The 12,889-nt window shown below is 34.2% G+C and overlaps 3 protein-coding genes across 3 annotated transcripts; all 3 read left to right on the top strand.

Annotated features, from left to right (window-relative positions):
- On the top strand, positions 2,167-5,869 carry LOC104736886 (mitogen-activated protein kinase kinase kinase 1-like). Its single transcript, XM_010456971.2, has 9 exons — positions 2,167-3,511; positions 3,663-3,747; positions 3,880-3,942; positions 4,027-4,184; positions 4,281-4,353; positions 4,459-4,518; positions 4,836-4,949; positions 5,227-5,470; positions 5,561-5,869. The coding sequence occupies exons 1-8, from the start codon at positions 2,445-2,447 to the stop codon at positions 5,440-5,442; spliced, it is 1,836 nt and encodes a 611-aa protein (XP_010455273.1). The 5' UTR covers positions 2,167-2,444; the 3' UTR covers positions 5,443-5,470; positions 5,561-5,869.
- LOC104736887 (mitogen-activated protein kinase kinase kinase 9-like) lies at positions 7,233-7,634 on the top strand. The gene has a single exon (XM_010456972.2). The coding sequence runs from the start codon at positions 7,255-7,257 to the stop codon at positions 7,609-7,611; it is 357 nt and encodes a 118-aa protein (XP_010455274.1). The 5' UTR covers positions 7,233-7,254; the 3' UTR covers positions 7,612-7,634.
- On the top strand, positions 7,251-10,466 carry LOC104738284 (mitogen-activated protein kinase kinase kinase 9-like). Its single transcript, XM_019235052.1, is given in 10 exon segments — positions 7,251-7,998; positions 8,179-8,263; positions 8,394-8,456; positions 8,555-8,712; positions 8,799-8,871; positions 8,974-9,033; positions 9,281-9,304; positions 9,306-9,395; positions 9,733-9,943; positions 10,046-10,466. Coding segments are annotated over 9 exon segments (1,089 nt in total). The 5' UTR covers positions 7,251-7,672; the 3' UTR covers position 9,943; positions 10,046-10,466.

The following is a 12,889-nucleotide window of genomic DNA, read 5'->3' as shown; positions in this document are numbered from 1 at the left end:
TTTTTTTTTTTTTTTTTTTGCTTCTCTGTGTGTTTTTCTTTTTGTTTGGGGGAAAAACTTGTTCAAGGAACAAAACGCATGAACAAACAGCAGCCTCGTTCTTCTCTTCCGAGAGAGCTCTTTGTCTCAAGTTTTTATTTATATATATATATATTTTTTTTATATTGTAATTTTTTTTTTGTAATACTAGGTTTTCCCTATTTGTGTATAAGTTAAAATTTTATGACAAAGAAGTTCAGAACTGTTTAATTTGTTTTGATTCAGAATTGGTAAAATTGCAAGTAAATTTGTTACTCTAGTTTTTTTTTAAATGTTTTTATGAAGGATAAAAAACGAATCTTCGAAATAACATACTTACTTGTAGAAAAAATTCTTGGGTCGTATTTACGTACCGGAAAAATTTTTCAAGAATATTAACAGGTGAGAAGAGATTTACCTGGTTACACGAACGAATAGAGATTTAACTGTATCAACATATAAAAAAATATTGAATTTACGCGGAAAAATGATATAACGGTATTTATGTGTCAGATAAGAGTTAGTTATATTTACGAGCGAAAAATAATATACTTGTATTGACGTGCGGATCAAGATTTTAAGATATGTTTAACAGATGCAACTTCTACTAACTATGAGAAAACTATTTTGCGCATTTTCAAAAATATATAGAAATTTCACTAATGTAACTTTAACCAAATATAGTTAAGCTATTGTATTACTATAAATTTCTTACATTTTACACATGTGTCAGAAGTCCTTTTTAAAAGTATACTATTTTTTTGTAAATATGTATTATTATTACATGACAGCTCCAAATATCAAAATTTTAAAGAAACTTTGGATAAATAATTAACTATAATAAGCTAATAAAAATTAATGGTTCATTAATATTACCAGATTTTGTGATACTATTCTTAGTACAGTTCATATATCTAAACATTAATTTTTTTTAAAAACTGATAAATAAAATACTATAATAAGTTTTAAAAAAACATTAGCTTTTAATTAATAGATGACAAATTTGCAAAAGTACTGTCAAATGCCAATCTGTCTAATTATAATATATATTACCAAATAAGTTTAAAAAAACATTAGCTTTTCATTAACAGATGACCAATTAGCAAAGTATTGTCAATATGTCTAATTATAATATATATTACCAAATTACATATTATTAAATATTAATTTTCTTTAATTAATATTATAAATTTTTAATATTTAAAGGGGAAATCACATTTTAAACCTTCAAAGTGTCATTGAGTAGCACTTTAAATCTTGAGATTTTTTCACTAACACTATAAACTTTAAAAATGATTTCACTAACACTTTAAACCTTAAAAGTAACTTTTCTATTTGCATCACCATGAAAGATGACAGAACAGTAATATCCGTCAACGTGAAATATTTAAACTATGCTTGTTTGATTTAAATACTTGTTTCTTTAATTAAATTAAATTTAATTATCTATTATGATTGATAAAAAATTTAAAAATACATCAAAGAAAAAAGAATGAAGAATCAGAGCTAAGGTTAAAACATTTGACAAATGTAAAATTGAAGACAACAACATATTTAGAAGATTCATTGGTTTCCAATGCGAAGTCAATCAATTTGAATCAGAATCCAATAGAGATGCATTTATTAAAAGGATTAATAATGTGAAGAATAACGTCGTAAAAGTTTTGTCTACATTAAAGATGTACACAAATTTTTTTTATCTATTTATTTATTTATAAAAATTAAAAGTAATTAAAATTTAAATTAAACTAATATAGTTTAACTATTTTGCGTTGACGGATATTATTATTCCGTTTGCGGTACAAAAATGAAAGTTAGTTTTAAGGTTTAAATGTTAGTAAAATTATTTTTAAGGTTTAAAGTGTTAGTAACACTATTTTAAAAGTTTATAATGTTAGTGAATTTATGTGGAAGTTTAAAATGGTTTAAAAGGTGATCTTCCTATATTTAAAATATTCTCTAGTCGTAATTATTACTAGTATTATTTTTGGTTCGATTCCAGTTTTGTCATTGTGTTTGAATTTCCGGTTTTATGCCCCACTCTAATACTGAAACCAAAAAAGACCCCAACATAATAAGCCCATTAAGAAAGCCCAGTTAGTGAACGCGTCAAAGTAAAAAAAAAAAAGAAAAAAGTAGAGAGTCTCATGGAGGAAAACGCAGACACAAGGCTCCGTCTCCGATTATTCCACGAAACACCGCGTTTTTTGTTTTTGTTTTTTGTTTACATTTCTTCTCTTTCTCTCTCCTCGCCGTCAGGTTTTGCCCAATTTCTCGGTCTTCTTCACTCCCACTAGTTTTCTCGGGAAAAAATTTCCAGTTCCAAGCTCCATTGAAGCGGTTCTAGTCAAAGTAAGAGTTGCGATTTATATTCTCTTTGTTCTTCTGACTTGGAGCTTGTGAGTAGCGTATGGATTTAGCTGGTTATGGATAGAATCATAGCTCGTATGAAAAAATCATCGGGACGAAGAGCAGATAAGACTACTCCGGTACGACGGTTAGAGCGGCGTGATGCGGCGAGGCATATCAATTATGATGCTGCGTCTTGTTCTAGTTCGTCAGCTGAAGATCTTTCAGTTTCGACTTCTTCGTTGATGACTCGTTCTCTTGAGTTCCCGGATCGTACTAGTTTCCGAATCGGAGGAGGTGAGGGAGAAATGGATCGGATTTATCAGTCTCTTGGTGTTTCTGGCCCTGATGATTTGGCGATTTCTTTTGATGCTTGGGAGGCTTGTAAGAAGCGTTCTTCTTCAGATGTTCTTAATAGGTTTAAGTCTTTTGAGCTTGATAGTCACAGGATTCAGCCTCAGGATTGGAGTGAAGCTGGTCCTAGTGGTGTTGTTGTTGCTTCTGCTTCCACCAATTCAACGAATTGGGACATTACTATATTGACTCGTTCCGAGTCTAGGGATATTGGGAATTTTACTGAGTTTGTGCCTTCCGAGTCTAGTGAGATTGGGATTTTAAGCACTCCAGTGGATAAGAAAGTTGTTGTTGATGGTGGTACGGTAGAGAACAGGCGTGGTATAGAACGGAAACCTACTATTTTGGTGAAGTCGAAAGGGTATCTTGTTCCAAATGATGTGGTGCCTGTTGGTGGTGGTGGTATAAAAGGGGTAAGACCACCAGTACTTAAGCCTCCTCCATCCATGAAACGACCTCCTATTGATCTTCACGGCTCATCTTGGGATTTCCTTACGCAATTTGCTCCAGCTGAAACAGTTGCGCGACCGAGTACCTCTTCTTCTTCTGAAAATGGATGTGTTGAAGAGGAAGCTAGGGAAGAGGAATTGGAAACGGAAGAAAAGGGAGCTATGTTGGGAGATACGGCCGATGAGGCATGCTCATTCACTACAAACGAGTGTGACACCTCTAGTACAGTATCAAATACTTCGCCGATTTATGCCTCTGGAGGATCTATCATCACTTCTTGGCAAAAGGGTCAACTTCTGGGACGAGGATCATTTGGCTCTGTGTATGAAGGCATTTCAGGGTAAGTCGTACTGGTTGCTTGAACTTAATCAGATATTTAGTTGCTGGTAGTTTAAAAGAATGAGGGATACTTGGTTAGTCAGTTGACAACTGCGGTGCAAAGCGAGTTTTCCATTATGCCTTTGGCTGATGGATGTTTATGTTAAATGTAGAGATGGGGACTTCTTTGCCGTCAAGGAAGTTTCACTACTTGATCAGGGAAGTCAGGCAAAAGAGTGCATACAACAACTTGAGGGGGTATGGAAGTTTCATATAAATGGTCTATGAGCCGCAGCATATTTCACTACCCTTGTAACATTGTGTCATTGATCTGTCAGAATTAGGTTGCCCAATCGTCCTTACCTTTGCCACATTTTTCATTTTCTACAGGAGATTGCGCTTCTCAGTCAGCTACAACATCAAAATATTGTGCGATATCGTGGCACAGCCAAGGTATGGTCCTGTTCTGGCGTCATATTCTTAATCGCAGCCGTCTAAGCATTTTTCTTGCAGAATATAACATTTTGCTGTTTGCAGGACGGGTCGAATTTGTACATCTTTCTTGAGCTTGTAACCCAAGGGTCCCTTCTAAAACTTTACCAAAGATACCAGCTACGGTACTCTGTAGTCTCCTTGTACACCAGACAAATTCTTGACGGTTTGAAATATCTCCACGATAAAGGTTTTATTCACAGGTTAGACTCTCTTGTCATAGCTGTCCATGTATTTTTCAAGCCTCTAATATCCTGCATATTCTGGGTTGCTTACTTTTCTCATTTCATGTGACAAAGGGACATCAAATGTGCAAATATATTGGTGGACGCTAATGGCGCCGTCAAACTTGCAGATTTTGGATTGGCAAAGGTTCTTTTCCGTTAATAGATGTTTATAGTTTTTAACTCTTAAAGTAATAACCTGGTACATCGCTTATTCGCCTGAGTTGGTTAACTGTGTCATTTTGTTATTTAGGTGTCAAAGTTAAACGACATTAAGTCCTGCAAGGGAACTCCATTTTGGATGGCTCCAGAGGTAATTGTTTTGGGATCCTTCCTACTGTTTTGATTGTGTGAGTACAGTAAAAGACAAACATATCATACATGGATGGCAATGTTGGATGTTATACTGTTGCTTAAATATGTTGTTGCATACGTTGCGATTCAGGCTTCTTAACATCAAAACCCCCCAATTATATTTCTGTCGAAGTATTTGATTAATTTTTCTTTATTTCTGTTTATGATGTTTATAACTTCATATGTAACAGATAGATCTGGCTTCCTTCCATTTTGATTGTACTTTAGGCTATGCTTGCAAAATTGTTTCTAAATGAAACATAATCACTTGATCAGGTTATTAACCTCAAGCGTAATGATGGGTATGGAAGTCCAGCTGATATATGGAGCCTTGGATGCACTGTGTTGGAAATGTTGACTGGTCAGATCCCTTACTCCGATCTAGAACCCGTAAGTCTTCAAGATTCTTAAACTTTCTTTATATAACTTAGGGGAATTTCTTTACAAAAACCACTAACTATGTAGCTATTTCTGAAATACACGTGAACATTTGTGCTTAGAAAATATACGAACAAAAACACTTGTCTCAATTTAAAGATTAGTCTCAACACAGTGATTTTGTTTTACACCTTGCGACCTTCAGTTTACTGTTAACCGGTTATTTATTTTCTTATGGTCATTTCCCATTAATGTAAGAGTTATAATCAGAGTTTGTGAAAACGCGCAGGTTCAAGCCCTGTTTAGGATCGGAAGGGGTACGCTTCCAGAAATACCTGATACTCTATCACAAGACGCTCGCCATTTCATAATTAAGTGTCTCAAAGTGAACCCGGATGAGCGACCAACAGCAGCTGAACTGCTGAACCATCCATTTGTGAGAAGGCCCTTACCATCCTTGGGCTCAGGAGGCTCAGGATCAGGGTCTCCGCTTGTCCGTAGATGAGTCTAATTTTAGTAGATTGCCTCAATAGGTGAAGCTTGTGGTTATAATTTAATGAGAATATAAAAAAAAAAAATCAAAGGCTATATTCTAACATTGATATCTTAATGTATGAGAGCAGGGGTAACCAGAAGATTTATGAGAGATTAGACCCCATAGAAAAACTATCGGGGAGACTCGAGATATGATTCTTCGACACACTTGCGGTTTGGGTTGCACAGCAAGAGCTACAACACTTCCTGGAGACATATCTTCAGGTAGTGTATGTATCATTCGTTGGTTATTTGTTGTGTGTTGGGCTTATTTTTAAAACTGAAGAGCCTTAGTTGAATTATTGTTTTTGGGTGTATAGGTTTGTTTAGTTATAGTGTATCTATATGTATCCCATATCATGTAATGTAATGTATAATTATAGTAGTTGGTTATCTTATATAGTGTTGTAATCCTGTACAAATCTCGAGTCCTGATGGTTTTTTTTTGTTCTTCTAATTTGCCTTACTATTTTATGTCAAATATTGCAAGTCTTTCATCCTTAACACTGAGGAGATATGCTATTCTAGTCATAATAGTATTAGAAAAAGGCATGAGTCAACATTTTCTTTTATTTTGGACAAAGCCACTTATATTGAAGTCTATAATTCCCAACTTTTTCTTTATAATATTGCCGCTTTGAAAAGTTATCGACTCCTTTGTTACATTTGCGTAAACTCAAAATAGATATGCTATTCTAGTCATAATAGTACGTTAGTTTAGACTGTTTTAGTTGTATGTTATTTTTACGATTTTCTAGATGAAATTATTTGAATTGAATGTATAATTTTTTTGTGTTTAAGAAAATAAAAAGAAAGATAAAAAGCCAGAAAAAAATTTGGATTATTTTTCAATAAATTTATAAATATTGATATGTCCCTACTCTATGGAGATTCTCTTCCATATTTTTAACATAAAATACAAAATCAACTTAACTTTATATCTATTTTGAGTTTCTTCTAATTTTTTTCTTCTTCCATGTACGTAACATTAAAGAGATAACTTCATAAAAAGACAAAATTATGAAATTACAGAAGAAATGAGAAAAATCGAATTAAAATGAAGAAGAAAAAAAAAAAAAAAAAAACCCATTAATTTATTAATACTCCAAGAAGAAGTTTCTATCGCAAGTCTGTACAAGTCTCAAAATGAAGGAGTCGTCGGATAAGTCACCGGTGCGGCCACATGACACGGCGAAGCATAACAACTCTGAGGCAGTGTCTTCTTCTAGTTCCTTCACTGATACCGACTCGACTTGTTCCTTGGTGACGCCCTCAATGGAGTTCCCCGACCGCATCAGTTTCCGGGAAGTGGATTTGGGAGAAGCAGGTCCTAGTGGTGTCGTTCTAGGTTCTAGTTCAACGAATCGGGACGTTGCTGAGTTGACTCGTTCCGAGACTGGGGATTTTACTGAGTTGATGCCTTCCTTCCGAGTCGAGCGAGATTGGGAGTTGAAGTACTCCGGTCCGAAAGCTTGTTGTTCCCAATGAAGAGATTCCCCTTTCACCATCTTCGCTGATGGATAGAATTGTAGCTCTTTATGAAGAAATCGTCGCAGGAGATTTCTTCCCGAGTCACTCTTCTTTCAGGCTTAAGTTCGGGACGAAGAGGAGATCAGACTAGTCCGTGTCCGTGTCCGCGGTTTGAGCGGCTTCATGCGGCGAAGAATATCAAATATGATGCAGCTGAAGATCCTTTCGTTTCGGCTTCTTTGTTGACGACTCGTTCTTTGGATTTCCTGAATCGTACTGTAGTTTCCGAGTCGGAGGAGTTGATGAAGTAGAAATGAATCGGATTTGTAATTATATTGGTGTTTCTCGTAATGAAGATTTTGCGATTTCTTCTGATGCTTGGGAAGCTAGTAAGAAAAAGCGTTCCTCTTCAGATGTTATTAACAGTTTAAAGTCTCTTGACCTTGATAGTAACAAGGTTCAGGCTCAGGATTTGAGTGAAGCAGGTCCTAGTGGTGTTGTTCTTGATGCTTCTAATTCAACGAATCGGGACATTACTAAGTTAGCCCCTTACGATTCGAGGGATATTGCGGTTGCTGGTTGTGGTGGACTCAATGGGGTAAGACCACCAGTACTTAACCTTCCTCCTGCGGATAACAGAGTTGTTGATGGTGGTACGGTAGCAAAATAGGCGTGGTATTGGTGGGGGTATTAAGGGGGTAAGACCATCAGTACTTAAGCCTCCTCCGGTGATGAAGCTACCTCCACTTGATCTTCCGGGATCTTCTTGGGATTTCCTTACTCATTTGGCTCCTGAAAGTGACACAGTTAGGCGGCCAAGTTCTTCTTCTTCCGAAAATGGCAGTGATGAAGAGGAAGTCCGGGGAGATATTTCTATCGAGTTGGAGGATCCCACTGATGAGGCATGCTCATTCACTACAAACGAGTGTGACTCCTCAAGTACAGTATCCAATACCTCCCCTATTTTTGTCTCCGGAGGACCTATCAATACTTCTTGGCAGAAGGGTCAACTTATGCGACAAGGATCATTTGGCTCTGTGTATGAAGCCATCTCAGAGTATGTCTTACTGGTTGCTTGTGTTTGTTGAACTTAAACTCAGATTCTTAGTTGCAGGTCGTTTTCTTAAGAAACTAGACTTTAATTATGAGGGCCTAATAATACTACGGTAGTCAGTTGACAAATTTGGTGCTAAGCCAACATATGCGTTTGGCTAATGGATGTTTATGCTAATTGTAGAGATGGGGACTTCTTTGCTGTCAAGGAAGTTTCACTTCTTAATCAGGGAAGTCAGGCACAAGAATGCATACAACAAGTTGAAGAGGTAAGATATATCTGGTTTCTTATATGATCTGTTGCATAATATCAATTTTTTTCATTGAAAACAGTATCTCATTGACCAGAAGTAGGTTGCTAATCCTCCTTATCTTTGCCACGTTTTTCATTTTCTACAGGAGATTGCACTACTTAGTCAGCTTCAGCATCAGAATATTGTGCGATATCGTGGCTCAACCAAGGTATGGTCCTGTTTTGGCTTTCTTGTTCTCAGTTGCAGCTACCTAACCATTTTGTTGCCTAAGCATGCGTAATTAGTAAGTCATTTCACTGTTTGCAGGAAGGATCGAATTTGTACATCTTTCTTGAGCTTGTATCCCAAGGGTCCCTACTAAAACTCTACGAAAGATACCAGCTTCGGGACTCTGTAGTCTCCTTGTACACAAGACAGATTCTTGACGGTTTGAGATATCTCCACGATAAAGGTCTTGTTCACAGGTTAGACTCTCTTGTCATATGCGTCTCTGTCTTTTCCATGCCTCTCATATCCTGGGTTGCTTACTTTCTCATCTTATGCGACAAAGGGACATCAAATGTGCAAATATATTGGTGGACGCTAATGGCGCCGTCAAACTTGCAGATTTTGGATTGGCGAAGGTTCTTTTCCACTAATAGATGTTTATAGTTTTTTCTCTTAAGTAATAACCTGGTACATCGCTTATCTGTCTGACTTGGTACATGTGTCATGTTGTTATTTAGGTGTCAAAGTTAAACGATAGTAAGTCCTGCAAGGGAAATCTATTTTGGATGGCTCCGGAGGTAATTGTTTTGGGATCCCTGTTTTGGATTGTGTGAATACAATGATAGACAAACGGATGCTATACTGTTTCTTTCAAAGTGTTATGTTTAATTTCTGTTTATGGTGTTTCTAACTGTTAGTTTTGCGTAAAAATCATACATCATACCAAACATATATATCATGAATTGTTGGATTCCTTTCACTTTGATTATACTTGACGCAATGCATGTATGGTTGATTCTAAATTGAACATAATAATTTGATCAGGTTATTAACCCTAAGGGTAATGATGGGGTATGGAAGTCCAGCTGATATATGGAGCCTTGGGTGCACTGTGCTGGAAATGTGTACTGGACAGATCCCTTACTCTGATCTACAACCTGTAAGTCATCAAGATTCGCAAACTTTCTTCTTATAAGATAAGAAAAATTCCCATAAAAATCACCAATTATTTAGATAATATTTACACTAACTTTTTGGATTTCTATAAAAAATACACATACAAAGCCTTTAAACTCAGTTTAATATGCAGTCTCATTACAGTGCTTTGTTTTTGCATCTTTAATTTTCTAGATGCTAAGATAATTGGTAACACTGTTAATTTATTAACAACAAAATATATAGGAAAACTTAAAAAATACTAAACGACTTTTGAGCTGTCATTTTTATGTTATATTGGGATTTTATGAGTTAAAGTCAGAATACCTGCAAACGTGCAGGTTCAAGCCCATGTTAGGATCGAAATGGGTACGCTTCCAGACATACCGGATACTCTATCGCTAGATGCCCGGGATTTCATAGTTACATGTCTGAAAGTGAACCCGGAAGAGCGGCCAACTGCAGCTGAACTGCTGAACCATCCATTTGTGAGAATGCCCTTACTATCCTCGGGCTCAGGAGGCTCAGTATCTCCGCTTATCCGTAGATGAGGTTAACTTTAGTAGATTGCCAATATAGGTGACACTTTAATGAGAATATAATGGAAGCAAAAGCTATGTGTTTTAACATTGATGTCCCATTGTATTAGAGCAGGTGTAACCAGAAGATTTATGAGGGAGTAGACCCCGTAGAAACGATTGGGGAGAAACGAGATATGATTCTTCGACAGACGCCCGGTTTGGGTTGTGCAGGAAGAGCTAAACTCCCTGGAGACATATCTTCAGGTAGTTTCTGTCTCATTCGATGGTTATTTGTTCTAAGTTGCGTTTTGGGATTATTTTTAAAATTGAAGAGCCTTAATTGAAATTAGATTGTTGGTTTGTTTAGTTTTGTTAAATTATATATATGCATGTTGCAATGTGATGTATATAAGAAGAGCCTGAGTTGAATTAGTGTTTCTGGTGTATAGGCTTGTTTGGTCATGTAATGTGATGTAATGTATTATAGTTCCTGCGTGTTGTAATTGTGTGTACACAGATCATGTCTCGATCCATTTTATCTTCAGTTTTTCTCATATTTTTATCTCTTAATTATGCGTGCATACAGAACCTATATTTATCTATTAGTTATTGTACGCTGAAGAAATCTAATGTTTCAATTGGAAAAGTATGGGTCAAAACATTTTCCTTTGATTTTGGTCAAAGCCACTTTCATTGTTTCTTGCAATATTGCCGCGTTAAAAGTTTTTTTTTTTTTTTTTTTTTTTTTTTTTTTNGCTTTTAAACGTGATATTTTCCAAAATTTTAGATTTCTTTGTATTTTAGCCTATGATTTTTATTATACTAGATAGGTCCACGTTAGGTGGATATAAAAATACATGTTAAGCAAAATCTTGTATATTGATCTTAGATTTCATTTGATGAATTTTTAAAAACCGGATTAAATTTTGACGCTCCATCTTGCAATACAATTTAACTTTAGATTATTTCATAAGAAAATTACATAAGATAATCAGATTTTAATTTTATTTACGAGAATTGCGTGACTTTTAAATTAGAGCTAGATTCGGATCTACATATACGTGCGGGATTGATTTCAAAAATTTAGTTTGGTATTAGAATTATAATACATTATATATTTGTGGGATTATGTTTGTAAACGTATTTTTTTAGGAATATTAATGTTCATAATCCAGATCCATACCAGTTTAATATTAGATTTGTTTTTAATTCCATTTATACAAAAAAGAATGATCATATTTGTTTTTATTATATGTAAAGACAACTATAATTAAAAATAATAGTATAAATAAATTATTTTCACTTATGAACCAAGATCCGCAAAATTTTCAACATAGTATATAAAGTATATAATTTAAATTAATATTTTTGAAAACTGATAATATTTCCATTTTTTGAGATAGTGAATGAATCTAAAATCGAAAAAAAATATAAAGAATTTGCTATTTTCAAAATAGTATATTGTGGTTAGATTATATATTACAAATATAATAACTAATTTCATAATTGAAAAAAGTCAATATAATCTAAAATTTCTCTTCTTTTTTTTTTCTATTTGTTATAATAAGATTAATTAGTATAGTTTAGTTATATTTTTTTTGTACTTGATTCTTGTGTGATGCAACATTTTCCTTGACTAAAACCATGCATAAACACACCCTTATTATTCTATCTTAAATAAAAGATAGAAAAATTCCAAAAATTAAATTCTTAATGTTTATGTGTATCACATACACATGAGTTAGATTCCGAGTCCAAAATATCAAGCAAAGTTTTCCATCTTCAATAACAAAGCACACAAATTAATAATATACAAAATCACTTAAAAACATAATCAAAGAGACAAAATTACATCATGGGAGCAGCCTAAACCGTGAAAACGGGGTTTTAACATTCCGCTCATGAAAATAACATTTTGGAATGTTTAGTTGTTTGTACTAATTCATATGACCAACAATCCAAAGAATCGATAGCACCTTTTGGCTCGGATGGTTGACATTCAATCTCTGCAATAATTCTCTTTCCCTTGCACAATCAAACATCAATATGTTGCGACCTGCCCAAATCCTCCCTGCAATAACATCCAAGAATTGACAAAATATAAACTGTAGCCTGGTTATTTCTTTGATTTAATAGACAATTCAAATTCAGGAAAGTACAAAAAAATTCATTTAGCTGGATGAGTCGGTTTGAGGATCCATTTTCTATCAACAACTCTTCCAGATCTTCTATATATCATGATTAATATTTTTGATGATTTAATAAGAACTCGATTTTTAAGCTTTTCCAATCAAAAGGTGTGTCACGTAAAATAAAGATCAACTCACCATAATATAAAATCTACCAAAAAAACTAAGAAAACTTTAGAATAAATAGATTAAAGTACCATTAATTTGAAGATAGAGTGACACACAAGTGGAGAAACAACCCTCTCAAGCTCCATTTGAACGTTGAAAGCATAAAAACTCAAATTAGATTCTACTACAATTAGCAGAAAGAACAAAAAAAAAATATGCTATCAAAATTGAAAGAAAAAAATATGTATATATCCAAGGCTTAAACACAAATACTACGTTATATATATATATAGGAAAAGGGAAAATTATAAATAAAGGATCTTTTTCTAAAAATTTGGCCATCTACATTTTTTTTTTTAAGATTGTCAATTGTAACAAAAATGCCCCTACTAATAGAAATAGTGAAGTTTTTAGGAGTTTGAACCAATAAACAAACATAAAACTCATGTTAGTATACAACTGTGTAAAAAAAAATGTTTTGGATGTCAAAAATCAGTTTGTAATTTGCTGATTTCTGGTCTAAATTGTTTAGAATAGACTTTCTACGATTTTTTCTCTTTCTGAAACATTTAGATTGTTCATTCTACAGTTTGTACATGTTCTACGATGTTTAGACGGAAAATTTATTCTAAAAATTTCAGATTCTGAATTTTGTATGTTCTACAAAATTAAGAATATGA

Source organism: Camelina sativa, chromosome 13 (assembly GCF_000633955.1).
Source record: "Camelina sativa cultivar DH55 chromosome 13, Cs, whole genome shotgun sequence".
In the NCBI taxonomy this organism is placed as follows: domain Eukaryota; kingdom Viridiplantae; phylum Streptophyta; class Magnoliopsida; order Brassicales; family Brassicaceae; genus Camelina; species Camelina sativa.
Note: the sequence above shows the minus strand (reverse complement) of the source record. Positions and strands in the feature narration are given on the sequence as shown.